Source organism: Gorilla gorilla, chromosome 10 (genome assembly GCF_029281585.2).
Source record: "Gorilla gorilla gorilla isolate KB3781 chromosome 10, NHGRI_mGorGor1-v2.1_pri, whole genome shotgun sequence".
NCBI lineage: Eukaryota > Metazoa > Chordata > Mammalia > Primates > Hominidae > Gorilla > Gorilla gorilla.
Genome location: NC_073234.2, coordinates 110,680,193 through 110,707,826, shown reverse-complemented (window position 1 = coordinate 110,707,826; position 27,634 = coordinate 110,680,193). Strand labels below are relative to the sequence as shown.

General features: G+C 37.6%; 1 protein-coding gene and 1 pseudogene across 20 annotated transcripts in view; one reads left to right on the top strand and one right to left on the bottom strand.

Moving 5' to 3' along the window:
- VEZT (vezatin, adherens junctions transmembrane protein) overlaps positions 1 to 27,634 on the bottom strand; it is an 83,090-nt gene that overhangs the window by 12,496 nt on the left and 42,960 nt on the right. For 11 of the 20 annotated variants that reach the window (XM_019038998.3, XM_031016566.3, XM_031016562.3 and 8 more), the window contains 6 exons: positions 25,529 to 25,704; positions 21,981 to 22,256; positions 18,426 to 18,563; positions 13,723 to 13,870; positions 6,028 to 6,359; positions 790 to 983 (listed from right to left, as the gene is read on the bottom strand). In XM_019038998.3, coding sequence (XP_018894543.1) covers positions 790 to 983; positions 6,028 to 6,359; positions 13,723 to 13,870; positions 18,426 to 18,563; positions 21,981 to 22,256; positions 25,529 to 25,704 — 1,264 coding nt within the window. Of the gene's footprint in view, positions 1 to 789; positions 984 to 6,027; positions 6,360 to 13,722; positions 13,871 to 18,425; positions 18,576 to 21,980; positions 22,257 to 25,528; positions 25,705 to 27,634 lie in introns of all 20 variants that reach the window. The other 9 variants (XM_031016565.2, XM_019039000.4, XM_019038997.4 and 6 more) reach the window with 1 other exon arrangement.
- LOC109029017 (chromobox protein homolog 3-like) lies at positions 1,839 to 2,353 on the top strand (annotated as a pseudogene).

Genomic DNA, 27,634 nt, shown 5'->3' with positions numbered 1-27,634 from the left:
ATTAAAGAAATTATTACAAATCTAGCTGTAAACACAAAAATAACAGGATGGTAAAGCATTAATTATCTTTAGCAGCAATGCAAATTCTATGTCTAAGTCTGAGTAACCTCACAATAAACATCCAAGAGATAAATATGGTACTGATTTGCAGCACAGTTGTTAAAAATTGATATGCCAAACATTGAAAAATGAAATCAGTGAGGTAAAAACAAGCATAAAATCGGAGTCACATAAAAGCAGCTTTGTGGAAAAATCTCAAGACTATATATATATTTTTTTACCTAGTAGCACAAAGCAATCTGATATATTATTAAATAATGACACAATATCTTTAGATCTTAGTACTAAATATGCAGTGCCACTAATTATATCATTTGTATATTATTTTTGAATGACTAAAGTTAAGTATTTTATCTTAGAAGAAAAACTCAAGTTCCTAGCCCCAGACTATCAAACTCATTCTTTTATTATCCTAACTGAAAAAGAGTTTCTGGAAGTTCTAATAATAGAAAAATGCTATCAAAATTTATTCTCTCATTTCAGTTTTTTTAAAAAAGAGATATGATTCACTGAACTTTAAAGTCATATTCATTTTTAATTTACAAAATGAGAGCCAAGAATTGTATTCAGTGTCACTTTGTACATATAAATTCAACATTAAAAAAAAGTAAACTAAGAAGTTTTGAAGCTAGTTTCATCATAAAGACAAGAAGTCTACCTAATAAAATCCTACCAGAGTGGAATAAGCATGTCTGATAAGCATATGGCAAAGAAATCTCTCACAGGTACCTTTTTTATCTGTATTTCTTCGTAGCAGTTTGTCGACCTGAGAAATGGCCTCTTCCCAGCAATTGTTGCTTGCTTGAACGTGGGGCTGAATCAACTTTAATTTCTGTTCTAGGATGGGATAAGCCTCTGACACTAGTTCTTGTGTTTCTTTAGTACAAACAAGCTTTTCAAGTTCATCTTCAAGAATTATTACCCTGAGTCATAAAGAAAAACAGAAACAGATTTCTATAATATGAAATGAAAAATTTATAATTTACGAGGCTTATTTTAAAATAAGCTTAAATCTCAGCACTTTGGGAGGCCAAGGCAGGTGAATGGCTTGAGCTCAGGAGTTCAAAACCAGCTTGGGCAACATGGTGAAATCCCTTTTTCACCAAAAATACAAAAAATTAGCCGAGCATGATAGCATGTGCCTAAGGCTGAGGTGGGAGGGCTGCTTGAGCCTGGGAGGTAGAGGTTGCAGTGAGCCACAATAGCGCCACTGCACTTCAGCCTGGGGGACAGAGTGAAATCCCATCTCAACTAAAAGAAAAAAAAGAAAAAAGGCTTATAAGATGAAAAAAGTTCTGGAGTTGGACAGTGGTAATGGCTACACAACAATGTGTATACACTTAATGCCACTGAACTGTATATTTTAAAATGATTAAATGATAATTTTTGTTATGTATACTTTGACACAATTTTTTAAAAAGCTTATAAAGAGTATTACATATTTATTCAACAAATATTTCTTGCATACATACTAGGCATTTTATGGGCTAAAAAGAAAAATTAAACTCATCTGCTATTCATAAGAAATAACAAGTGATATTACACATATATGTAAGTAAAATATAATATCCACCGCCCCTCCCTACCCTACCCCACCCCCACTTCCCGTGCCAACAACAGCTCCCTGGCTCCCTCCCCACTTGGATGTGGCTTAAGCTGGTGACGTGCAAGACTGGAGACACCACAGACCCATGACCCAGAGCAGCTTGGAGGCAGTGAATAATAGCTCTTCAGGTCTGCAATAAAAAATGGCCTCCAACAAAACCACATTGCAAAACATGGGAAAGAAACAGAATGGAAAAGTAAAAAAGTTGAAGAGGCAGAGCCTGAAGAATTTGTGGTGGAAAATGTACTAGACAGACATGCAGGGAATGGGAAAGTGGAATATTTCCTGAAGGGATTTACAGATGCTGACAATACTTTGGAACTTGAAGAAAATTTAGATTGTCCAGAGTTAATTGAAGCATTTCTTAATTCTCAAAAAGCTGGTGAAGAAAAAGATGGCACAAAAAGAAAACCTTTATCTGGCAGTGAATCTGATGACAGCAAATCAAAGAAGAAAAGAGATGCTGTTGACAAACCAAGAGGATTTGCCAGAGGTCTTGATCCTGAAAGAATAATTGGTGCCACAGATGGCAGTGAAGAATTGATATTGCTCATGAAATGGAAGGATTCAGATGAGGCAGACTTGGTGCTGGCACAAAAGGCAAATATGAAGTATCCTCAAACTGAAATTACTTTTTATGAAGAAAGACTAACTTGGCATTCTTGTTACAGACACACATATATGTAAAATTTGCGGTCAGGCATGGTGGCTCACACCTGTAATCCCAGCACTTTGGGAGGCCAAGGCGGGTGGATCACCTGAGGTCAGGAGTTCGAGACCAGCCTGGCCAACATGGTGAAACTCCGTCTCTACAAAAGTATAAAAATCAGCTGGGCATGGTGGCAGGTGCCTGTGATCCCAGCTACTCAGGAGGCCAAGGCAGGAGAATCGCTTGAATCTGGGAGGCAGAGGTTGCAGTGAGCCGAGATCATGCCACTGCACTCCAGCCTGGGCAACAGAGTGACAGACTCTATCTCAAAAAAAAAAAAAAAAAAAAAAAAGGGGGGGGTCGGGGGGAGCGTCTTGGTTTTTTATTTACTAGTGTGACAAAATAACTACATTCTAATGAAAATCAAGTTTTATATGCTCATTTTGAAAGCAGTGTTGGAAGAGTTGTTGGGTTTTTCTTTTTTGCATCAACAGCACTGGTTACTCTGAATAAATAAATACAAGCTTTCTGTAGTTGCTTCCTTTATCAGAAAAGAAAAAGACTACAATATCATAAATAATTAGAACTATCATTTTATTTCCATTTTACAGATAATAAGGAATTAGGCCCAGAGACTCGGGGAAACTTGCCTAGAGTCACAAAGCTAGTAAGATGTAAAACTGGGCTGAATACAGGCACAAAAGGATAATACCACAGAGAGACAGTGTTATGAGAAATCAGAAGAAGGGAAAATCACTACCAACTGTAAGGACAGATGGGGAACAAGTAAGGAAGAGGTATTTTTGAGGTAGCATTGAAGGATGGATAAAATCTGGACCCATATACAAAAGGTGAGGAAGGTTGTCTTTTTATTTTTTATTTTTATTTTTTGAGACAGGGTCTCACTCTGTCACCCAGGCTAGAGTGCAGTGGTGTGATTTCGGCTCACTGCAACCTCAACCTCCAGGGGTCAGGTGATCCTCCCACCTCAGCCTCCCAAGTAGCTGGGACTACAGGCGTGTACCACCATGACTGGCTAATTCTTGTATTTTTTTGTAGAGATAAGGGTTTCCCATGTTGCTTAGGCTGGTCTCAGCTCCTGGGCTCCAGCGATCTGCTCTAGCGATCTGCCTCCCAAAGTATCGGGATTACAGGTGTTAGCCATTGCGCCTGGCCGGAAGCTTGTTCTATTAGGTTGATACAAAAGTAATTGAGGTTGTTGCCATTACTTTTTTTTTTTTTTTTTTTTTTTTTTTGAGACAGAGTCTTGCTCTGTTACCCAGGCTGGAGTGCAGTGGTGCGATCTTGGCTCACTGAAAGCGCCACCTGCCGGGTTCACACCATTCTCCTGCCTCAGCCTCCCGAGTAACTGGGACTACAGGCTAGCTGGGACTACAGGCGCCCGCCACCATGCCTAGCTAATTTTTTTGTATTTTTAGTAGAGATGGGGTTTCACCGTGTTAGCCAGGATGGTCTCGAGCTCCTGACCTCGTGATCCTCAGCCTTTAAAGTGGAATATTGTGTACATGCTAATGTCTCTCACCTTTCTAAGTATTTTCACTAGAAAGTACACCAGTCACAAACCATCATATCCCAAAGTGCTGGGATTACAGGCGTGAGCTACCTCGCCTGGCCCGCCCTTACTTTTAATGGCAAAAACTGCAATTACTTTTGCACCAACTTATAGAAGGACCACGGGAAAAGGCATTTATACAGTTTGGCTGGACTGAAGGAAAGGAATGAGAACTAAAGATAGAAACAGACTGTAGTCAGGTTATGACAAACCCTTCTGTAGTATGTTTTGTAAGGACTTTAGTTTGAGCTGCTATGACTCCGAAACCAGTCAAGATTTTCAGTGAAGTGAGAAAGCAAATATATGCCTCAATAACACTAATCTGGCCATACACACACTGGAGGTGGGGAGAACAGTTAGAGATTAATGCCCTAGTGTAGGGAAGAGACAATATGGTTCCACACTGAGGCACTGAGAGTGGGAACAGCAAAGAACACAAGGGGGAGAGGAGTGAAACACAAAAAGAGCATTCTAAAATATGAAACACAAAACAATTACTTAGTTAACAATTTAAAAAGTTGTATGTAGCAGCACTACAGAGCAAATTGGATATGATGGTTTGTGACTGGTGTACTTTCTAGTGAAAATACTTAGAAAGGTGAGAGACATTAGCATGTATCGAATATTACACTTTAAAACAGGACAAAAACTTCCTATGCATAATCCACAATTCCTGCTCATGGTACAAAGCTCCTCTTTTTTGTGTTCATGTCTACCTTGTGTAGCACTCTTTCTTCCCTGAGCCATCTTCCCTCACTCAAATGCATTCTAATATGCGCCGTATATTTCTGATTCTATTGCCAAAACTTACTTCTTTGGAGGCTCTGGCTTTGCCTACAACCTGTCCACTGAAATCTTATTTTCCTTTGAGGACAATCCAACCTTTGCCACCCACTTAAGTGGAGATGGCCTTATCGCCCAGTTCCCTGTAGGAGGCAGGGCTAAGAGCCTCGTTAGCATTTACCTGCTTTCTTAGAACAGCAGATATAGACCACTGGAATATCCTGAGTTCATAGTGTCTTCATTTTTCCTATGCCATAATCTTTATATCAGCCTTATATCAAGCCTTATATCAAGCCCAACTCAGGCCTTGAACTGATGGGTAAAAACTTAGCTTCTAAAAATATCTTTCTGACTTTAAGTTCCTATCCTTGTATCTCTTATCCTCCCTAATTCCAGTGATTTTGATTTGCTGATTTAGCCTTTTGATTTTGCTGATATGTCAAGTCCTTTTGACCCATTCTTATTTACATAATCAAATACTGCCTTCCCCATTCCACTTCTTGCCTTGTATCCCAGGGTCAAGTACATCAACTACAATCTTGTCAGCTCTTTAAATTCCTAGGACCTTCCTGATTACCAACACAACTTGAACCCAACCATTCATTTGATCCAGTCCTACACGATGAGTATTTAACTGTTAGAGAAAAATTTCACTGGAAATGACTGTATTCAATTAAATGTCTTGATTCAATTTTTAAACTTGAAAACTTCCATGTACAAATATGTGAAAATAGTATTTTCAGCTGATAAAGGTATACCAAAGTGGGACATAAAAATTTAGGAATTAAGGTAGTGTACCAACAATTTCATGCAAGGTAGGAAATGAACAAATATAAACTGTAGACTCTACATTTTGCTCTTCGACTGGGACCACAAAGCTTGTCCTGTGATACAAAAAAATTTCCAGATCTGCTGTAATTTATTTAGAAAAATAGCAATATGTTACTCTTCTACTGTATATAACATATATACTGTTCCAGTACTGGTGGATATTTCTATTGGACTGCAGGTTCCAGTTTAAGAGCACTACCTTAAGAGAGTTAAAAGAAACTCATTCTTTATAACCATCTCCACTTCAGCTCTCAAAGAGAATGAACAACACCTGCTTTTAGCCTACTTTTCCAAGTTTTCTGTTGAACTAAGGAAAAGTAAAAACTATAAATAATAACTCCCTCAAGTTATAGTACTTATAAATTAATTTTTTTTTGCTATATTTATAGCTATAAATCACCTTTCACGCTCATGCCTCAATTTTGTTTCTTTTTTCTAGATAGGACACAAGCCAACAACCACAATGGTACATGAATGAAGCTTGCTAATTACCGAGACCTTTCTTGGTATAATTTCTAAACTTACTCATTCAATAATGCTTTCAGATGGAGCTGCAAGCTACGCACTGCTGTGTGAACATTATTCAGTTCTCTTGACTTCTGTTGAGTTTTGGATAAACACTGCGGTACTGACTGGTGCTGAGTTTCAAAGTACCGATAGAACTCATAGCTGCGCTTAAGCTCTTCCAGACAGGCAGAATGAGCATGAGGTAGACCTTGAGTCACATCAGCTAAGATACGATGAGGCAGAAGTGCTGGAGTAAGTAAGGGCCCAGGAGGTGAATTGGCTGTAGAAAGTAATAGGGCTAACCGTCTGAAGAACTCTGAACTCTGTGCCACCCAGAGTTGGAACAAAACCTAAAGAAAAAAGAAAAAAGAACTAGATCAATAACAAATATTGGTCAGTGTTCAAAACAAACTATAAATTTGTTTATCTTAACTTCTGGTTTAAATTTTGCACTTTATCCTAAATAATAAATATAGCTGAGCCTAAACTACCTTAAGATTAGCCAAGAATATGATTTCAAATTATGTATGTGGGAACCTCTGATTCCAATACAGCAGGTAACATCAATATATAATTTACTACAGTTCTGCCCTAGATGGGAAGTGTTGATGGAATGAGATAATTTAGTAAAAGTGAATCTTTGCTCATTATTTTAAAAAAATTTTCACATAGGAGAAAAGAAGACAGTAGGACTAGTGGATATATATATATATATATATATATATTTTTTTTTTTTTTCACTCCAAAGAAATGAGTCACATGGATCAAAAGCTTGGGTTTCAAAATAAGACTATTACCTTGCCCTAGGAATTAGCTAAGAAATTAACATAAAAATCAGTCCAGGGCTAGGCGCAGTGGCTCACGTCGGTAATCTCAGCACTTTGGGAGGTGAAGGCAGATGGATCACTTGAGGTCAGGAGTTTGAGACCAGCCTGGCCAACATGGTGAAACCTCGTCTCTACTAAAAATACAAAATTTAGCCAGACATGGTGGTATGTGCTTGTAGTCTCAGCTACTTGGGAGGCCGAGGCAGGAAAATCATTTGAACTTGGGAGGCAGACGTTACAGTGAGCTGAGATGGCGCCACTGCACTCCAGCCTGGGTGACACAGCAAGACTCCATCCAAAAAAAAAAAAAAAAAAAAAAAATCAGTTAAATACTCCAGGAATGTCTGACATGAGAAATTGCAAAACCCATTATTTTAATTAATTAATTAATTAATTTTTGCGATAGAGTCTAGCTCTGTTGCCCAGGCTAGAGTGCAATGGCACTATCATAGCTTACTGTAACCTCAAACTCCTGGGCTCAAGTGATCCTCCAACTTCAGCCTCCTGAGCAGCGGGAAACACAGGCATGTACCACACCATACTCAGCTAATATTTAAGTTTTAGAGATGGGGTCTCAGTATGTTGCCAGGATAAATCCCATTCTTCTTCTTTTTTTTAAAATGCAGTCTGAATATGTTCATAGGCCCATTCCTGAGATACATCCTGAATCCTGGCAGCAAAATATTTCTCCAGATATAGTCCTATTCAAGATGAGGACAATATCTCCGAAACAAATGCATGAGGAAACAATGTAGTATGAAACAAGAGGTAGCAAGCAATAAAAAGAGGATGAAACCACTTTGGGTAATTTAGATTCCAATTATTCACAACCATGAAAATAGACAGTATTTAGATGGTTTTAGTAAATGAATTTTAAAATTATGCCAATAATGAATTAAGATAATTTCATGTAAATCTATTTTATCATTAACTTATTTTTTTTTAAAGTAACCAAGGCCTAATTTCCTAGTTGCTACAGATGCGATATCTAGGGATTCTTGACTTGCAAGTTTACTTGCAAGCCTTCTTATTCAACTGTTAAATTTTATGATTACAATGTCTTTTTTCTTTTGTTCGTTCATTCAGAAATGATTTCTTGAGCACCCACGATGTGCCAGGCACTCTTCTAGGTGCAGATAAACAGCAGTGAGCAAAACTGAAAAGAGTCCCCACTCCGATGGAGCTTATATTCAAGTAGAGGGGCACAGATAATAATTTACAAGTAAAAGATACTATTTCCCTTTTGCAGTAATGACTGTCGAGGAAGAAAAAGAAAGATAGTGTTTCTTGGTTGATGGGAAAAACACAGCAAAGAAGGGGAATAGTGTGTGTGTGTGTGTGTATGTGTGTGTACACATATGAAAGGGGGGAGAGAGACAGAAAGTGCGAAGGAGAGAGGAGAAGGGGCTGGCTGGGGAGGTCTCTAAAAGTGTCACCTGAAGGAAGTGAGCCATGAGATAATCATCAAGGAAGAGAGTTCTAGGGAGCAGGAAGTCAAATGCAAAGTACTGTTGTGGGAGCACACAGGGCAGATCTATGGAACAGCAAGAAGCTCAGTACGGCTGGGGCCAGGTAAGCAATGGGGAGCCACTGAAGGGTTCTGAGCAGAAGCGTGACATAATCTGATTCATGCGTTAACAGGCCCATACTGGCTGCTGAGTTGAGAGATTATAGGAAAATGAGAGTAGAAGTGGAGAAACAAGTAAGGAAGTTACTGCAATATTCCAGGTAAGCATTAATGAGACCACGGTGGTTAGTGGTGGAAGGTGAGCAGCAGATGGACTCTGGATACATTGTGAAAGCAGAACTAACACAATCTCTTGACTGATTGGTATTGAAAGAAAAAGAGTTAACAAGGATGATTCCAGCATGTTGGGTCAAGATAACTGCAAGAATCAAGTTGGTACAGCTTACTGCGGCTTTTGAAAAGACTAAAGGCCAGGCGCAGTGGCTCCCACCTGTAATCCCAGCACTTTGGGAGGCTCAGGTGGGAGGATTACTTGAGGCCAGTAGTTGGGAGACCAGCCTGGGAAACACAGTGAGACCCCTGCCTCTACAAAATATTTTCTTAAAAATTAGTCAGGCATGGTGGCACATAACTGTTGTCCCAGCTACTTGGGAGGCTAGGGTGGGAGGATCGCTTGAGTCCAGGAGTTCAGGGTTACAGTGAGCTACGATTGCACCACTGCACTCCAGCTGTGTGACTGAGCAAGACCTTGTCTCTAAAGACTAATTTGTCATCCAATCACTGTCACATTACCCACTTAAAACAGAACTCAGAAATATGTATTTCTTTTTTCCTGTTTGTTCTTTGGATAAGGAAAGCTCCTCTGGATAAGGAGATAACCATAGCCGATAGGTAAACAGAAAATTTTGATTTAAAGCATTTCACAATGTGTGCATTTATTTTTCTAGAGCAGGAAATAGATGACTTCATAAATTTAAAAAACTAGTTAAAAACTTAAAGGAAAAGAGAGGGATAAGGACTGTGTTCTAGGGACTGATTGAGTATCCCTAATCCAAAAATTTGAAATGAAATCCCAAATGCTCCAAAATTTGAAACTTTTTGAGCACCAACATGGCAGTCAAAGGAAATGCTCACTGGAACATTTCAAATTTCAAATTTTTGGATTAGGGATGCTCAACCTCAATGTATAATGTAAATATTCCAAAATCTGAAAAAATCCAAAATCCAAAACACTTCTAGTCTCAAGCATTTTGGGTAAGAAATTAATTAATCAATTAATTTATTTATTTATGTTGAGACAGAGTTTCGCTCTTGTTGCCCAGGCTGATGTGCAATGGCACGATCTCGGCTCACCACAACCTCCGCCTCCTGGGTTCAAGCGATTCTCCTGCCTCAGCCTCCCGAGTAGCTGGGATTACAGGCATGCACCACCACACCTGGCTAATTTTTTGTATTTTTAGTAGAGATGGGGTATCTCCACGTTGGTCAGGCTGGTTGCGAACTCCCAACCTCAGTTGATCCGCCCGCCTTGGCCTCCCAGAGTGCTGGGATTACAGGCATGAGCCACGGTGCCAGGCCTGGATAAGAAATATTCAACCTGTATTTTATTTATGTCTCCTCAGGCTACAATTTGGAGGTTGCTTTTCTTTCTAAAGGTGCAATACTTGCTATCACTAAACTTTCCTGAGGGAAGATACGTGAACAATAAAAAATAAATCCAAAATGTATTTTCTTTAGAGGGGGCAACACACTTTTAAAAATTTAACTTACAAAATCTATTTTTAAATTTCTTATCTGAATAATGATACAGTGGTAACTACAGAAGGGGGTAATACACAGTCTTTGAACATTACAGGGGTTTTCAACAGTTTGCAAAGTCTATAGAGCTCCTCAAGATAAGGCTCCTTTCAGAGCCTGATAAATGTGGTAACTGTAACACAATTATTGAGTTTGGTTACAGGTTAGTTATACGTAAAAATAAAAGAAATATAAAAATACTATTATAGTTTGATTTGTAAAACACTGTGAGTGAGCAAAAAGAATCTAGCTATAATTACCATTGTTGGAAGGTAGGATGGGGATACAGCAACAGAGAACAAGTCTCACATTTCAGAGCAGGCCATATCAGATAGAATTTTAAAAATCAGCTAACATTTATTAATTGCTTACTCTACACCAGGCACTGAACTGACAAACATCTAATCCTTTGGAGGCAAGCATTGCAATTATCCCATTTTAATAAACACAGAAACAATGATTTGCTCAGGACCACACAGTAGTCAAATAACGGAGCTAGAGTGAAACCTGGAAAATCTGACTCCACAGGGTCCACAACTTCTCTTTGCTGCCTATACTTAAGCTAGAGTACAATTCAGGATTTAATAAGCTTTTAAAAACAGTACATCAACAGCATAAAGAAATCTCCAAGGCATCTTGATGAGTTAACAAAAAGTAATTTAAAAGGAAATGAAATACTATAATTCTTTCTCCAAGTCCTTCTTAAAGAATAACAGCTATTACCATTTGGGGGTACCCATTATATGTCAAGCCCTGTTCTAGGTATTTAATATGTCTTCTCATTTAATCTAACACCTTATAAGGCAGGGATGGTAACTCCTTTTCACAGGTGACATAAGTTCAAAGAATAACTTATTCAAAGGCAAATGGCTAGTCAGTCAGGGCTAAAATATAAACACAGGTCTGCTCCATTTTCCACATTAAGAATCTCTTAAATTGTACTTTGAAAAAAATCTTTATTTTCCTTAAAGAATAAAGCAAGGTTAGGATATTAAATTTGAAAGGGTGTGAAAGTACCTATAGTCCCACCACCCCAAAGAGTAGCTATATATATCTTGGTATTTTCTCCTCATTTTTTTTTTTAAACAGGGTTGTGGCCATATTGCATATACACTTATGTATCCTGATTGTTTCACTGGCAACAGATGTTTCTCCAAGTTTTTACAGAATTTTCACGAGCAAGCTGTAGCTGCTACACAATGGTTCACCATGTGGCTCTGACATGACTCACGCAGCCATTCCTCTATTTTTGAACTTTCAGGCAGTGTTCCATTGTGCACTATTATAAACACAAAGTGAATAAGCAGCTTGGTATATAAAGTTTGACTATGTTTAAAATAATTTCCTGCAGTTTGTAGAAGGGGAATTACAAATTCAAAGGATAAATCATTAAAAAGGTTCTTTACATGTCAAGTTGCATTCTGAAACAAATAACTTTAGATAACTGAGGAAAGTACTGCAGCAGCCTAAGTATGAAATGATGGTGGCTGGGACTAGCATGGTGGCTGGGACTAGGATGGTGGGGGGGGGGGCGGTGGATATAGAAAAAAGTGGATGGGTTTAAAATACATTTTCAAGGTAGAAGTGATATAAGAATCTGCTAACAGACTGGATGTGAGTGGGCAAAAAGAGGGACAAGAAAGATGGTGTCCAGGTTTTTTGTGGTGCCATTTATTGAGATGGGTTAGAAGGGGAGTAGGAATAAGCCAAAGCAAATTTTACGTAATAGGAAAGAAAGAAAACAAACAAGATTATTAGAACATTTATGTTGATTTAGAAAATGTAAAAGATATGGAAGTCAATACAGTCTCAAAACAAAATGGATCTTGATAAATGCTAACAACAATACTTGCACTAATTTTCATGGTATCAAGGGAAGTTTTAAAAACTAAAAACAAAGAAACATCTAAAGAGAGCTTACTAAATACTTAGTAGGAACTTAAGACATTTGGATCAATGTCTTAAAAATACTACTGGAGGCTGGGCATGGTGGCTCATGCCTGTTATCCCAACACTTTGGGAGGCTGATGTGGGCAAATAGTTTGAGCTCAGGAGTTTTAGACCAGCCTGGGCAACATGGTGAAACCCTGTCTCTACAAAAAATACAAAAATTAGCCGGGTGTGGAGGCATGTAACTGTAGTCCCAGCTACTCGGGAGGCTGAGGTAGGAGGATCACCTGAGCCTGGGGAGGTTGAGGCTGCAGTGAGCTGTGATTGAGCCACACTGTACTCCAGCCTGGGCGACAGAGTGAGACTCTGTCTCAAAAAAAAAAAAAAAAAAAAAATTCGTTTCCAATGTTGGCTGCTACACTAATGTCATGAACATACTTTGGGTATATCTTTGGTTACTTTCTGAGATAAATCTGTAAGGGCAAATTAAAATTGCTAGAATAAAGCAATTTTGCTTCATACACCTGTATGAAGATTGGTATTCACTGCTAAAGTGAACCAGTTTATACTTTCACCATTGGTGTGTGAGGTCTCCCTGAATCGTCAGTGATAATGAAATTACCAACTTTCAATATCCTTGGCAAAATGGTCGGCTTATTATTTTTATTTGTGTTCTTTCATTACTAAAATGAAAAATTTTATCATATTTATTGGCCATTTGTATTTCTTCTTTTCTTGTTTTTTCTTTTTAGGCTAGTCAAATGAAGCAGCGGGAGTGAAGAAGGAACAAAGAAATCTATAACTGGTTGTGATCAATTCGTTGTAAAATACAACCTCACTGGGACTAGCCTGTGTTTCTTTTTTTGTGAACTGTCAGTTCATGTACCCAACTTATCTTCTATAGGTCTTAGACACTTTAGAGTGCTCTGCATAAAAAAAAAATTAAAACTCTTTGTTATAAATCATTGTAATTTTTCTTGAGCTTGTTTGCATTTGAAGTATGCATTATTTGAAGTTAAAAGTTTACTTTTTTTTTTTCTTTTGAGATGGAGTTTTGCTATTGTCACCCAGGCTGGAGTGCAATGGCATGGTCTCAGCTCACTGCAAACTCTGCCTTCCGGGTTCTCCTGCCTCAGTCTCCCATAGGCATGTGACACTGCACCCAGCTAATTTTTGTATTTTTAGTAGAGATGGGGTTTCACCATGTTGGTCAGGCTGGTCTCGAACTCCTGAGCTCAGGTGACAGGTGATCTGCCTGCTTTGGCCTCCCAAAGTGCTGGGATTACAGGCGTGAGCCACCCGGCCAGCCCAAAAGTTTAATTTCTATGTAGCTAAATGTATCCTTTCATGTGGCTTTTGATGTATGAAAAAAAAACTTAAGAATTTTGGAGATAACACATTATCCATGTTTGTTGAAACAAATGGCTAGTTATAAAATCACTCACATTGGCCTCCAATTAAAGTAAATTCACTTATCTCCAAACTCTAATTTAAGGCATTTCTTTAAGCATTTTAAGTATTTGGACGTCAAAATCTAAGGATCTCCTCTTCCAATCTTTATTATGCTCTCGGCTCTTAAAGACAGAGTTACAAACATCACCCGTGCATTTATGATGATGGTATGCAGCAAACAATGAGTGGAACAAACGCACCATTTACATTCAGAAAGCATAGACACAATCCAAGTGCATCTATTTTTTCTTCAGCCCTTCCCTTACACAAATGGATTACCTTCAATGCAGGCAGGCTGAAGCCATCTGTAAAGTTATGTGCTTCCTCTTCTGAAATCTGCTCTTCACTAAGTCCAAGGCCCAGCTCTTTAAAAGGCACCACACAGATGTAGTTGGTTACATTGTCACTCTCAGAGTTCAGGGGGTAGGTTAAATTAGGTTAAGGCAATCAACAAAGCCTTTTCATGAAAGCATAAAAGATACAGTGAAATTGTCCTATATCACATTTACTAATCTTTATTCTGAACTTTTGGATGAGGAGATTTACAGCAGTTTTTAAACACAAATTAATTTTAAATATCTAATATATTAACATAATACCTCAGATATCTTGGATACTTGTGGATACAATTTTTAATGTCTAAAAAATTAACAGTTCAAGTCTTCAAAAGGGTTAAAGTGATACGTTATTTATTTATTTTTTTGAGACGGAGTCTTGCTTTGTCTCCCAGGCTGGAGTGCAGTGGCACCAACCCGGCTCACTGCAACCTCGGCCTTTCAGGTTCAAGCAATTCTCATGTCTCAGCCTCTCGAGTAGCTGGGATTACAGGCATGCGCCACCACACCCAGCTGATTTTTGTATTTTTTTCTAGAGATGATGTTTTGCCATGTTGTCCAGGCTGGTCTTGAACTCCTGGCCTCAAGTGATCTGCCCGCCTCAGCCTCCCAAAGTGCTGGGATTACAGGTGTGAGTCACTGCACTCAGCTCCGTTATTTTTGACACCTACCATTTGTAGCTGTATTGTGCACTTTACTGTGTCATGGTTCAGGGCCCTCACTATGCTATAGTAAATATTCTTTTCCTCTCAGTCTGCGTACTGCAGGACATTATTAGTTGAACATTATCTGAAATACACAGACTGATATAAGTGGCACCAGGCCTGTTCTATCTAGCTTGTTTGACATAGACTACTGTTAGGTTTCCTCTGCCCTCATCCTTACAGACACATCTAAATCAATAATGATTTTTCCTTTTAATTATTTTTCTAAATAATTATTGATCATGAACCATCTTTGCATTTCTAGCATATTCCTATTTGGTCATATTATAATAATCTTTTGATACAATCCAATATTAAATCTATAAATATTCCATTTAAACATTTTGTTTCTCCATTTATGAGATGGGTCTATATTCTTTGTAATACAACTGGTTTTTATTCTTTGTAATACAACATGTTTTGGTATTGAGATTACAGTATTTTCATAAATAAAATGATATAGGGAAACTTTCTAACCTTTTCTATAGTCTGAAATTTTTTTTAACTATAAAACCATCTGGATCTGGTAGTTAAAAAATTTTAAATTCACTTTGTTTTTGAATAGGTAATATATTCACAGGATTCAAAATTCATGAGGTATTAAGGGATACAGCAAAAACTACTTTCCACCTCTGTTCCTTAGCCATGTGGTTCCACTATCCAAATGCAAAGGCAATTCCACTTACCAGTACCTTCTAAGATTGTTTATGCATACATACATAAGAGCAAATTCAAATATAAATGTGTATCTGGAGATATGTAGGTATATATGTATGCATGTACATAAATACATACATACATATTTATCCCTGTATAAACACACAGTCCCTTTTATGCACAAATTGAAGGATACAATAAATACCAATCCGTGCACTTTGTGGTTTTTTTTCACTTAATATAACTTGGAGATCCACATTAAAGCACTAAGAACTCTATCATTGTTTTTTAAAAATAGTTTCATATTTTGCATTGTCTACATATAAACCAGGTGTTTTCTTTTTAAAATTGAGTATTCTTTATCCTATGTCCAATCTCTTCAAGTTTTAAAATTCTTCCTAGGTCAATTTTGCATATTTTTATTTTGATAAGAAATGAGGCTGGGCTCAGTGGCTCATGCCTATAACAATCCCAGCAATGTGGGATCCCTTGAGCCCAGGTGTTCGAGACCAACCTGGGCAAAATGGTGAAACCCTGTCTCTACAAAATGCAAAAAAATTAGCCAGGTGTGGTACTGTGTGCCTTGGTTCCAGCTACTCGGAAGGCTAAGGCAGGAGGATCACATGAGAATGAGACTACAGTGAGCCATGATCATGCCACCACACTCCAGTCTGGGTGACAGATGAGACACTGTCTCAAAAGAAACAAAAAGAACCATTTTCCCCTACATGTTCAAAGTTGCTGCTATGCAGCTGCATATACTATCCCCTTACAGTTATTTTAATGTCTTCTATATCAATGGTTATCACTGTGTTCTCATTACTAATCTTGTATATTTCTGCTCTTTACTTTGATCAGGCAAATAAGGATTTACATATCTTACTGGTCTTCTCAAAATGATTGGTGGATTCTTTTTTAGTTAAATTTATTAAGGTTTTTTATATGGAGAATATGATCTGGCCCCTGGCTACCTCTGTTTCATTTCATACTCTAACCTCCAACTTACTGTGCTCAACTCATGATGGTCTTCTTTCTATACTCCAATCATGCTAAATTCATTCCTGCCACAAGATCTTTCTACTCACTGGTCTATCTAACCAGCATACTCTTACCCCAGATCTTTCTCAGCATGCAAACCTCAGTTTAAATGCCAGCTCCTCAGAGAGGCCTTCTCTTACCATCTAATAAAAAGCAGCACCCCACCGATCATTCTCTATCCTATTCCCGTTTTTTTTTTCTTCATAGTAACTATTTTATCTGAAGAATCCCATCTGTCCATTTATTATTTTATTTTAGTTTATTTGAGACAGGCTCTCACTCTGTTGCCCAGGCTGGAATGCAGTGGCTGAAACACAGCTCACTGCGCCTTGACCTTTTGGGCTCAAGGAATCCTGCTGTCTCAGCCTCCTAAGTAGCTGGGACTGCGGGTGTGTGCCACCATGCAGCTAATTTAAAAGAATTTTTTTTTTTTTTTAAGAGACAAGGTCTCACTATATTGCCCAGGCTGGTCTCAAACTCCTGGGCTCAAGCCAGCCTCTGAAAGTGCTGGGGTTACTGGCATGAGCCACTGCACCAAGCCCATATTTTATTGATTATTTCATCTACTAGAAGGTAAGCTCCACGAGAATAGGGATCTTGTCTATCTTGTTCACTGCTAGGTCCCCAGTTTCTAGAAAAATGACTGGCACAAAGAACTCATACAGTCTGTAGTCTTTGATAGGCTAACCCTCTCACTCCCTACCCTACACTGAACTACAAGCTCCATAAGGCAGGGATCATGTCTATTATGTTTACCACTGTACGTCTAGTGATTAGCATATTGCCTGGCAGTCTGTGCTCCATAAATATTCACTGAATGACCAACAGTTCACATGCCACACTGTCATATCTCTATTTCTTTCCATATGTTTTTGCTTCCTTCTATCGGAATGCAGACTCTTATCCTCATGGCCAACTTCTAATGATTCTCTGAAGCTCAACTTAGATGTCACCTCCCTGAAAGCATTCTCTGACTCCATAAACCAAGTATGTTGCCCTGCTATGTTGGAAGGCACCCACGGCACTTATATCATATTATGAATACTGATTTCTCTATTGATCACATTCAAAAGTCTTTAGAAGTAGGTAGTACACATTTTTACTCAGTTTTCCTAGCACCTGGAAGAATGGCTGACATATAGCAGACTGGCATTTAGGCAATGGGGAATAAAATGGAAAAGTTCTTAATAAAAATTAAAATGCTTTCTCTCCATTTCATATATATGTGAAATTTCCATATATATATATATATATAGAAAGAGAGAGAAAACTGGTTTCAAGTCATAAGTCCTACAGTCAAGACACAACTTCATCCGTTAGTAGTTGTATGATACTGCACAAGTCACTTAACCTCTATTTCAGTTTTCTCATAAAATGGAGACAAGAAAATCTAGCTACAAAGGTTTGTATAAGGATATGATAGAACATAAAGCACCCTGTAAACTTTAAGTATTATATTTATCAGTGCTACAATACCCAGCATTCTGAAGTGGCAAAGTTGTCTTTTTACCTTCTACTTAGTCAGGATTTAACTTATCTATATGTCTTTACTAAAATAAAGCTCTTATATGCCTTTATTTTCTGGCTAATAGAACTAATTTCCTATTTTAATAAATTTAAGTGACAGACTTATTGTCATGCAGTCTTTGGGTGCTTACTGTATGCTAAATGATGTTTGATCACTTTACATGGATTAACTCATTTGATCCTAACAAAAATTCAATAAGGAAGATGATGTTATTATTGTCATTTTAAACATGACTAAAGCAAGGTATAGAGAAGTTAAGAAACTTGCTTAAAGTCACTTAGGAAGTAACTGATACAGCCAGTGTTTGAACTTAGCCATTCTGCTCCTAGAACCTGTTTTTTTGAAAAGGGAAGGATTTCCAGTTGCCAGTTTATTAAACATGCCATGATGCAAATCTGCCATGTTGAGAAATTTGTTTAAAATGTCAGACCTAGCAAAGCCAGCCTCTTTCAACTTCATTCTTTGGATGAGTAAAGGAAGAGACTTCAAGTTTTTTCCTTGTTTAAAAAGCAGCCACAGAAGAACAGAACTTTCTTCCTGTCTGTTATTGTCATTCCCCCAGGAATGCATTTCCAGTTTTAACATAGAAGTGATGATGGAAATTAGCTTCAAAATAGGCAATCTCACTTCACAGTAAACTTTCACAGGATACAACTATAATATCTATATTCAGGACTCCAGAAACATTGCTTAGTTTCATATATAAACAGAAAAGGATATTTTTTCAGCATATATAGGGTAGCTAGCCTTGCTGCTTGGAAGTTGGCTCTTAGAGTTCGGTAGACAGCTTTCCGAAGACCGATGAGATGCTGACTTGGATGCTGTCCAGCTTTATTAAATGGGCAAGCAGCACTGACCCTGTCAAGCAAACTTGAAAAGTAAAATGTGATACAACTGTACAGGTGTCCTAAAGTTTTTGTTTCCTAAATCCACAATTCTATTAAATGTAGAAAACAAATTCCTCTTTCATGATCTTTACTAGAAAATGATTATACATATGTCAACTCAGGTCTCATAAAATAGTCATTTCTGTGACTAGATAGATATATATATGTATATATACACAACCACTAAAAAAAAGACAAAAAATTAACATCTCAAAGAGCAAAGGCTTCCTCTGATGTGGGGAAACAATGGATTCTGGCTGAGATATAACAGAAATGTAGAAATATTTATTAAGAATTCACATCTTTTTTACAGACACTATGCTTGCTAACATATATTAGAGAAGAGCTACTTTATATTCAGTTTTCAAAACCTATATCCATAGGAAGTATGAAGACCTTAATTATAAACACTTTAAATTCTTAATATACATTTACATACGTTCATCACATATATTCACTGATCATATTTTGGTCACTTGTACAGAAAAAATACTGTATAGAAATATATTCTGTACATTCATAAAAGTAGGGTAAAATTACTTACCCACCTGCTGCCACTGGCACTTACCTACTCAAAATGAAGTAGGGGACGTGGAAAGATAACAGGACCAGTGGCCAACAGGGGAATACAAGTAGAAAGGCAAAGTAAGGGTTACTGCATAGTAGCATAGCTACTCTCAAAGCTGTTCAAGAGGAAGCACATTTCACGGCACTTCCCATAAGATTAATGGGGAGTACCTAATTTGTAACAATGACATACAGTGTATTACATTTCATAACTTACAGTATGCATGAGTAAATACCTGGTTATCAGATAAATTTTGTCACCTAACCAGTAATCTTTCCCAACAGTAAAACAAAATATTGGCATTTGTAAATTGCTTATACTATAACACAAAGCTATAAAACAACACACCTAACTCAAAATTTTAAAAATGTTAAACCATACTAAAATGTATTCAGGTATTAAAAATCTATAAAAACCAAATTTTAAAAAATCTATAAAAAGCAGAGGATGATGACTGACAGGCTTATGTTAAGACAAGGGAATGAAGGCAAAAAAGGTTTCAATTACTTGTGAGAGAGGACAATTTGAGTCAGAAACAAAACAGCATTCATGATTTCAATATATGGCACTACTGCTTGTGCTCCATTTTACTAAATCAGTTTTAAAAACTGTCTAATTTTGAAAATGTCTAAAAAATTATGATTCAAGACTTGTTATTAATTTTTCAACCCATTATCCAGTTAGATAGAGACAAAGGAAGCACAATTTCTTCCAATACTTCTCTTCGTCTGTCATCTGAATGGGTAGAAGTCATCATCTGGAGGGTAAATCATGTCTAACTGGCCCACTTTACCTCTTCGTGCAAATTCCATGGGGACAGATAAAGTTGGAAAATGACACAAGGCACAGAATCCTCTATACATGCCTAACCATTAGTTGAACAAAGCCACTTTGTTCAACCAGTAAGTCCTCTCAATAAAATAAAAAGGAACTATTACTTTTTTTTTGTTTTTGAAATGGAGTCTAGCTCTGTCGTCCAGGCTGGAGTGCAGTAGCGCGATCTCGGCTCACTGCAAGCTCCGCCTCCCAGGTTCACGCCATTCTCCTGCCTCAGCCTCCCGGGTAGCTGGGACTACAGGCGCCCGCCACCACGCCCGGCTAATTTCTTTTTGTATTTTTAGTAGAGACGGGGTTTCACCGTGTTAGCCAGGATAGCTACGATCTCCTGACCTCGTGATCCGCCCGCCTCGGCCTCCCAAAGTGCTGGGATTACAGGCGTGAGCCACCGCGCCCGGCCGGAAATATTACTTATTTTAAGCATGATTTTTTTAAACTTTTAAAATTTGACACTTAAACAACTTAAAAACGTGCTGTCCTTTAAGTCAATAAGAAGTAGACTTCAACTAATGCAAAGACAAAAATCAACAGATGCTAAGAACTTTTATACTTTTTTTTTTTGAGACCAAGTCTGTTGCCCAGCCTAGGCAGAATCTGTTGTCTCCAGTTCTGTTGCCCAAACTGGAGTGCAGTGGCACAATCTTGGCTCACTACAGCCTCAACCTCCTGGGGTTTAAGCAATCCTCACACCTCAGCCTCCCGAGTAGCTGGGACTACAGTTGTGTGCCACCACGTCTGGCTAATTTTTTATTATTTGTAGAGATGGGGTTTTGCTAGATTGCCTAGGCTAGTCTTGAACTCCTGGGCTCAAGTGATCCTCATGCCTCGACCTCCCAAAGTGCTGGGATTACGGGTGTGAGCCATTGTGCCTGGCTGACTTTTATACTTTGATTGAGAAGAAAGAGAAATTATAAAATCCATCTTATGTCTTGGGATTGTGTGTAGAACACAAGAGAGTAAAGAACAAGATAACTACTGGGATTCTTCCATTTCTCTGTTCCATGATTTTTTAGAAACAGTGTTTATCTCAAGATCGTGTAGTGTTCTAGAGCAGACAGAGTGAAGGATGCGATGGCTACCAGAGGTTCTTCACTCCCTCTTTTCATGATTTTCTAGATACGACTAATTAAGAGCTATGAATGTTCTTCGCCATATGCTTACTTTCCCCCACCTATAGATTGCAAAAGTTATATAGGTTATATAAATTATTAAATATACTAGCACACAACTGTCATCTGTTAGTGTTTGGCAGGTGTCCAGTGTACTGCAAGCCGGGTTTAGAATTAGATGGAATGGATATGAATATTTACCATTTATAATTCTATGCCTTTAGTTGTATGCAAAAGTGACTAGCATAGTATATGGAATATAGTTGGTGCTCAATAAATGTAACTTTCCCTTTAATAATAGATTAAGTAGTCAATATATCCTACAGCTTAATATACTTACAGCTAGACTGGTGAACATTTAATTTCCAGTAAGAATGGAAAACACATCACTATTTGCATGATATTCTGAGAGTATCAGTGCTATAATATCTGCTAATATTTACCTGAACAGTTATTAGTACATGTCAAGAGTTTTCAAAATGCATTTATAGCAGATACGTCTATCATAAAGAAGGCATTTGAAAGGGAGTAATGGGAGCAAGCATTTACTGGGTAACTACTGCACGTCAGGTTCAGTATTAGACACTCTCTATATATTATCTCATATAATCACATGGTAACATACAGAAATAATCATGATCTCCAAAGTACTTTAGTTCCTCAAAGCAGATAAGCAGAATCATACTACATATTAAATCTAGCACATAATGTATTTATTCCTTCACTTAGCAGTTAATTGACTTTAGTAAGTACTAAAGAGAACAGCACTTTTTTTTCCTATAAATGCAACATAGAAATGAAAATAGGTAATAAATATTCTCCTTTATAGAGTAGAAAATAATCATTTAAGAAATAAAATAAAAAATGAACTCACAGTGTAAATCCTCTGGAAATCACTTCGGTTTCTTGAATGAGACGTAAAGCTTTTCTCACGAGGTTAGTAAAAGCTCGGCTGTTTGTGGTCATATCTTCCAAATGAACGCTGTATTTTTTTAGGGTCACTTGTAGTTTGGCTGTCCTCCATAATCTCAAAGCTCTTATGACTAGATACACAAATAGAATCACTCCCCATACCAGCCAGGAAGACACAATCCACCAAGTGGGAAGCATAATGAGCAAGCTAATGAAGGCAAATAGCATTGAGAGATCCCTGGGAACAAGAAAGGAAGAAAATGATATGCATCAGATTAGAGAAAGAAAGATGAATTACTTTAATCAGTAAAAACAAAATTTAAATTTAGGTTTACTAAATAAATAAAATGCTAGCTTCTTTGTAAAGCACAACTTAAAAATATATGACATTTAAGAAGGTGATGTGAAAGATTTTTAAAATACCTCGCAACTAGACAATAGTGCTTAGGTATTAACATCTGAGCTGATAAATTTAGGTAAGAAAACAGGTATCTTCTGGAATCAGGTAAACCGATTTCACAAAAGAAACTCAAATTCTCTGTAGGTGCTGACTGAATGCTGGGCAGAACCAACAAAAGGCCTCTACATTTCCTACATATACAGAATCTGGAGCTAGAAATACCACCCATCGCCTGCAGGATAAAATCAAACTTCATTAGCTCAGTCTACAAAATCCTTCAGAAGTTGGCCCAGAACATGTCTTGAGTCAGATCAGCATCCCAGCCCTCAACTCCAAGCATTGTAAACCAGAACATCTCTTCCTTCTCTTTCCTTTTTGCCTGGTGTCATCTTATATTTAATACCAAAATCCTATGCGTTCAAACCTTCCTCTGACACCAAGTCTTCTGTGAAGATTTTACCAAAAGCTTGAAATAGTTACTTCTAATTTTAGCCAACCCCTCTTCTGTGACCCCAAAGAAATTGCTACATTTCTCTTTATGACATTAATAAAAATGATAATAAATATAACAATAGGCATCTTCTGAAACCACTTTTAAAAAAATAAAAAATATATGGAATCCTTAACCTAAAAAGCAAATTAGAGATTTTAAAATCCAATTTTATAGATTTAAAAGTAAAAATACTATTTCAGAGATATTATAAATCCCTTTTCCTAAAATCAAACTTTATTTGCATAGAAACACATACTAGATCAAGAATATGTACACATTTTTCCAATTAGAAATGATACACACTTGATGAGTAATTGTTTGAATAAAGTTCTCTAATTTTAAATAATCATCATCATTAATTTGGAATATACATACTTACCACAGACCATGATATGGACAAGGTTTGTACTTTTATACTACTTTAATTGAAACAAAAATATGTACACATTTTAAAATTCATATCAATTACAAGTCTAACAGACTAAAATACATCTTTAAAGCAATGAATGCTTTGGTGAAAATGTGTATATATAAGAAAGAGGGGGCCAGGCACAGTGGCCCACGCCTGTAATCTCAGCATTTTGAGAGGCACAGGTGGGAGGACCACTTGAGCCCAGGAGTTCGAGACCAGACTGGGCAACACAGTGGGACCCCTTCTCTACAAAAAATTTAAAAATTAGCTGGGTGTGGTTGCATGCATCCGTAGTCCCAGCTATTCAGGAGGCTGAGGCGGAGGGATCACTTGAGCAGGCTGCAGTAAGCCGAGATCATGCCACTGCACTCCAGCCTGGGTGACAAAGCAGGACCTTGTCTCAAAAACAAAAAAAAAAAAAAAGAAAAGAAAAGAAAAGAAAGAGGGGAGTATAAGGGGGATGTGTCTGAGAATAGCTGAAAAAATCAGCAATATTTGGAAAGAGTTATAATAATCATATTGCAAAGAAAATCACATGCAATTTCTTATTAAATATTTGCCCTGGCCAGGTGCAGGGGCTCGTGCCTATAATCCCAGCACTTTGGGAGGCTGAGGCAGGCAGATCACTTGAGTTCAGGAATTCAAGACCAGCCTGGGCAACATGGCAAAACCCTGTCTCTGCAAAAAATACAAAAATTAGTCAGGTATGGTGGCATGCTCCTATAGTCCCAGGTATTTGGGAGGCTAGGACAGGAGGATCACTTGAGTCTAGGAGGCCGAGGCTGCAGTGAGCCGAGGTCACACCACTGTACTCCAGCCTGAGCAACAGAGTGAGACCCTGTCTCAAAAAATAAGTAAATAAATGCCCTAATTTCCTTTAGAATCCTTTACTTTTCAGATAATACTGGCAATACCATAAAGCAAAATCTCATCATATACTTTTGTATGTTAATAGCAAACTCTAAAATCATTTATAGGTCTCATAGTTGCTTGATTATATTTGTGGGTAAAGGAAAGTTAGTAAAGTAGTAAATTCTTAAAACCTATGGTTCCTTCTATCAGCTCCTTAAATTCTTGTATTTTTGAAGGATAAGAAGCTTTACTTCTTCATGATCATATCTGAGTGACTGCAGAATGAAGCATTTGTCAGTGTGACAGGGAAGACATAAATACAGAACCTTGAGGCCAATGAATGTAACTGCCTATATAACTTGAACAGTTTGAACAGTGATTTAGTGTACTTCTTGATTCATTCCTCCCTTCTATGTCAAATTTAATAAAGTACTTTAACAGGAAGAAGACATCAATAATTTTTTATATATAATCGCTTTTTGCTACACATTCTTTTTTTTTCTTTTAACAGATTATTGCTTGGGACTTCTGCTCTAGACCCAAATAGTTCAAGAGGTTGAAAAGTTTTAGGATGGTCTGAATGAATCATCAAATCACATTCCCTGTGATCTTTTCTCAGCCAACACAGCCAGAATCAACTGCCTACCTCCATGTCCCATCCTATTCTTGGTGTCTCTACAATATAGTTATGATAAAACCTATTAATTATAAAGAAACACAAAGAAGGTTAGGTTTGCATGCACACATGTGAATAGGTGTATGGGTAAAATAAACTCTTTTTTTTTTCCCCTTAGAGACAGGGTCTTGCTTTGTTGCTCAGGCTGGAGTGCAGTGGTGTGATCACGGCTCACTGCACTCTGCAACTGCTGGGCTCAAGCAATCCTCCCATATCAGTCTCCCAAGGAGCTAGGTCTACAGACATATGCCAACATACCTGAACTCATTTTTTCATGTTTTGTAGAGATGGGATTTTGCTACGTTGCCCAGGCTGGTCTCAAACTCTTGGCTTTAAGCAATCCTACCACCTCAGCCTCCCAAAGTGTTGGGATTACAGGCATGAGCCACTGCACCTGGCAGAGTAACTTTTTGGCACTTGTTTGCTAGGTTGCTGAGCACAGAACTAATTTTAATGAGTTGGAAGTATATAATAACCAAATTGGATTTTTTTCCCTAGCTTCACTTTAAATAGTATTTACTTTAGAAAGGCACTTTTTCCCCCCATATTGTTACTTTAATTGTACTGCTAAATGTATGGAATGTTTATGTCTTTACAATGGAGAGCACAATGATGGGTTTCCTCTGCTAATACTCTATATGTAAGCAGTCAAAGAATAGGTGTTTTCTGGACAGTACCAAATATTAGGGGTTGCCAGGGAGCAAAGTGTTGGAAGGTGTCCATTTTCCTGTTGTTGAGATTGCCCTGCAGACAGGATACTGGGATCAAGTAGCTCAATCAGCTCCACATCCTCTTGTAACAGGACTTCCTGTTGCAGGATGGTATGTAATGAGTCGAGTCGGAATCCAATATCCTTGCCATTAAAATACCAGAAGAGAGGTATTAACACATATATAATATTGCATTAAACGCTAAGCTCCTAATGTACTAATAAAATTTGGTGGTGTTTATTTTCAGAAGATACTTCAAGAAGAAACAGCAGTCCAATCTACCTTCAGTATGATAGCTGGGTTTTATTTTCACTGTAAATGTGAAACAATAAAGGTTGAGATAGACATTATTGAGCCATCAGATGTAAAAGATAAATTTTTAATAACAAGATGTAAAGTAATTACAGATTAACAAACTTGTCTAGTTAAGCCTAATTGATTAAATTGCTAGGGCACGACATGGAAAATATAATCCTATAACATAAAAGATGCTGTCCCTGAAGCTGTAACAATATAGCCAATATTTAAGAATTTTATTAGCAGGATCAAGGCCTCCTAAAAATGGATATTCAGATATTTAAAAATACACTATTAAGGAATGCAATGTAAAATCACACTAACATTTGCATAGCACTTTATAGTTTACAAAATGCCTTCACATATACGAGCTCATTTATTTCTCCTTCTCTTCTTTCTATTCATCTATCAAGGAATATCTTCTATAAGCCAGGCATCAGGCTTGACACTGAAGACACAAAATGAAAAAGATATACAAGTCTCTATTCTTAAAGAGTTTGTAGTTTAATGAAGAGACCCAAAAAGTAAACAGTTGCAATATAACATGCAAAGGAGTGTGATGAAATACACCTAGAGTACTATGAAAATGGCATAGAGGGACCAAGCCTGTAATGAAGTCAGAGAAAGTAAAAGAGGTGAAGCCTGAGCTAAGTTTTAAAGGATGAACAAAAATTGACCAGACAAAGGAGTTGGAGGAGTGGGATGGTACAGGATAAAAGCCTTTCTAATTTGGGGAAGTGTGAGTCGTCGATATTAGATGATATTATTAATAGATTGTGCACAGAGTGCACATGGTAGAGAGGTGAGAGATGAGGTAGCACTGTTAGGGCAGATAGGTGAATTCTCACAGTAACCCTGTGATGTACCTTATCATCCTCCTCTCCATTATGTAGGGGAGAACACCAAAGCCCAAAGAGATTAAGTAACTTTCCAGAATTTTGATTTCAAATCCTAAGTGTTTGGTAGCTGTGTTTCCCTGCATATAGTCTGCCTCAAAAGAAAATTTAAAGTTGTATTTTGTATTAAATTTAAACAAATAGAGGCCGGGTGCAGTGGCTCACGCCTGTAGTCCCAGCACTTTGGGAGGCCAAGGTGGGTGGATCACCTGAGGTCAGGATTTCGAGACCAGCCTGGCCAATATGGTGAAACCCCATCTCTACTAACATACAAAAATTAGCTGGGCATGGTAGCACATGCCTGTAATCCTGGCTACTTGGGAAGCTGAGGCAGGAGAATCTCTTGAACCCAGGAGGCAGAGGTTGCAGTGAGCCGAGATTGTGCCACTGCACTACAACCTGGGCAACAGAGCAAGATTCCGTCTCAAAAAAAATAAAAATAAAAAATAAACCAAAACCAAACAAACAAATTTAGTACTAGAGTGATCCTACTATATGATCAAAATAAAGAGAATGATGGACAAGGCCATTAGCAATTAAAGTAAAACCTGTTAGGTCTAGGGTGTGAAGGCAACAGGTTTGCTCTTCTTAGTTAATTTAATCATTCCCACACCACACATTCCAGGCCTAGCTGATCATAATGAGGACTTCAGTAAGAATGCAGTGAACCATATATCAAACTGAGCCCATGACCTCTTGATCAGGGTTATATGCCACTTTTAGAGAAGAAGATTTTTAATATTAGGTGCATTTAGATATATTTTATTTATCTTCAGTCCAAAAAGAGAGCATCTTCTCAATGGAATGTTGATCTTTCTTTTAGCCTGATATGGCTTTTTTTTTTTTTTTTTTTTTTTTACCATCTACTGACACACCCTGC